At 37.8% G+C, this 2,786-nt stretch overlaps 1 protein-coding gene across 1 annotated transcript; it reads left to right on the top strand.

The window, feature by feature from the left end:
• Positions 1-1,702: 1,702 nt before the first annotated feature.
• LOC136844146 (uncharacterized) lies at positions 1,703-2,422 on the top strand. Its single transcript, XM_067113159.1, has one exon. The coding sequence runs from the start codon at positions 1,703-1,705 to the stop codon at positions 2,420-2,422; it is 720 nt and encodes a 239-aa protein (XP_066969260.1).
• The last annotated feature ends 364 nt before the right edge of the window (positions 2,423-2,786 follow it).

The following is a 2,786-nucleotide window of genomic DNA, read 5'->3' as shown; positions in this document are numbered from 1 at the left end:
AATCTGAGTGCCGGTGGGATGAAGTTAATTAAACATTCAGATTAACTTGATTACTTTGCTGCAAGTAATAAAGTCATGCCATTGCTGGGTTAGTAGTTTTGACGGCGCTTGGATCGTAAAAAATACAGATTCTAAATGCAGTCTGAGTTATACAAATTAATGGAAAGGAATTAAATGCCAAGAGTGTCAGATTATTGTTATAAAGTTAGTGCCAGTATGGTAGTATTAACGACATGAAATGATAGAAAAATTAGTACTGATCTCAACTTCAGCAATTTTGTAGGAATGGGAAATGAAGGGAAAATTATACATAACCTTTCTTTTTATCAAAACAAAGCCGAAAGACCACCAAACAAATACCGTAATTATTCTCTAATAAAATAAAAGCATAAAACAAAAAAAATTCAGTACAAATCACTGAGTAGTTTCTGACAACACTGAAACATGTCAACCTATTTGACTTGTTCAGTTACCTGTAGATGTGCAAATGTATTCCCAATTCAAGGTTTGCAATCAAATCGTCACAAGAGACGGAAAAGACCAATAATCATGCAATCATGACAGACCTTGTGCAAACGTTAGCGAAAGGTGAGCTTCAGAAGCTGTAAACATTTGCTCGATGAATGAAAGGCTTTTTCATTTGACTTTGATTCGATTCTAAACTGAATTTCTTATATCTTTCATGATATCCCTTTACATTCCTTTACAATTAAGCGGTATAAGAGCGGAAAAGGATGACAGCCTTCTTTTTATTCTTTATTTATTTATTATTTTTTAGTTCCCAGTTAAGTATATATGCATAGACCACAATATGCTTTACAAAGAAGACCTCGTTCCCCTGCGAGTAGTTTGAGATGAAGTGATGGAATGAACTTAAACATTTGGTCACCATTACGTGCTTGACTTAAACTTTTGGATTCGGTTATTTTTTCAAGCAGTTTTGAATAATAGCATAATGAAGCAACAAGGACTTGCTACAGACAGTTAAGCGACAGGGTTGTTCAGTTTTTTATGGGAATAACCACTTTGAAAGCATCATGACGTTCTCTCAGTAAAAGACATTTCATTTTCTTGGCAGCAAAATTTGCTCTCTATGAAAATCGCATTTTCCAGTTTTAATGAAGCTTGTAAATTTTGCAGACGTCAAGTAGCCTGTAATGCTCTTTCATCTGGTTAAAAGAATGCAGGTTTCAAGTGTAGCTTTGAGAGCCTGTGCCAAATTTTAAAATGATAGTTGCATATCAAAAAAAAAAAAAAAAAAAGGGAGTGACTATTTTAACCGTGCGGTGATATTACACTCAACGTTATCTTCACCGTACGGATAACGAAGAGCTTCGTTTATGGAACCATTTGTATGGTTCTCTCTCTCTCTCTCTCTCTCTCTCTCTCTCTCTCTCTCTCTCTCTCTCTCTCTCTCTCTCTCTCTCTCTCTCGCTACGGATAACAGAAGCTTTGTTCATCACTGGAGATAACAAACAGCCAGTAGTTAAACTAGTTTCAGGATTTGTTTATCACTGGCGATAAGAAACAGCCAGTAAACTAGTTTCAGGATTTCTGCAGGTTCATGTTTTGTAAACAGTAAAGACGACATACAGGCCGAAACATCTGTCTTCAGGGATATTTTCTCCTCTGATACGTTCAGTCCTCCTGCGACTTCAGTTGGGTTATTTTTTTATTATATTTCTCCTTCCACCAAATCAGTATGGAGAGTGACACTTCTGTAGAAGTTGAAAACACCTTGGAGTTACATGCATCAGCAGAACTACAGGAATATCAAGCCAGTTCATCTGCTGCCCAGGGACAAGACGACATACAGGCAGACACAGCATCTGTCTTCAGGGACACTTTCTCCTCTGATACGTTCAGCTCATTTGATGAATTTGACTACCTTTTCAAGAAATATCAGAATCAGACAGGGTCCGTGTTTCGAGTGAAGTCTTCTAGCTCCGTTATCAGTGAAAATAAGCGTCGTCAGCATCAGATTCCATCTGAACTGAAGTACGGCTCTGTTTCATTCGTGTGTGTACACTATGGAAATCCGAGCCGGAAAGGACTAGGCATAAGACAAAGACAGAGATACCTCCCTTGTGGCTGCAATGTGTTAGTGGCGCTAACCGCAAGAAAAAACAAGCTAGTTATTACAAAGACATATCTGCAGCATAATCATGAAGTCAGTGTAGCTTTACAACCCTTCTATAGCCAGAAACGCAGACTGACAAGTTCGGAGATGGGAGACGTAGAGGATGTTGTGAAACTCAACCCAGACAACAAGCAATTAAAGTCCTTTCTTCAGGGTAAATACAACAAAGCAGTAACCATGCAAGATGTACGAAATTTGAAGCGAAAGGTGCAAAGTGGGAATGGAATGTCAGATATTGGTAAGTTGACAGAAATAGTGGATGAAATTGTGAATGCAGGATGAAAGTAGGGCCATCCAAATGATTGCATTTGCTACTAATGAAATGATAAGCATGTACTGTAAATATCCCGAAATGATTTTCATGGATGGGACTTACAAAATTAACAAATACAATTATCCACTCTACATGAGTCTAGTCCAAGACAATCTAGGTTGTGGCAGGGCTGTTTTTTATGCATTTGTAAGAAGTGAAACAGCAGACATGATGCTGGAGATAATGTCATCGTTTTGTAGGATGATGGAGAATATTAACCACACAAAGACAGTTATGACTGACAAAGACCAGAACGAAATTCAAGCAGTCCGTGCCTTACTTCCGAAAGCAGACGTATTACTTTGCAAGTTTCATGTATTGTAATACTTCAAG

Source organism: Macrobrachium rosenbergii, chromosome 12 (assembly GCF_040412425.1).
Source record: "Macrobrachium rosenbergii isolate ZJJX-2024 chromosome 12, ASM4041242v1, whole genome shotgun sequence".
Classification (NCBI taxonomy): domain Eukaryota; kingdom Metazoa; phylum Arthropoda; class Malacostraca; order Decapoda; family Palaemonidae; genus Macrobrachium; species Macrobrachium rosenbergii.
Note: the sequence above shows the minus strand (reverse complement) of the source record. Positions and strands in the feature narration are given on the sequence as shown.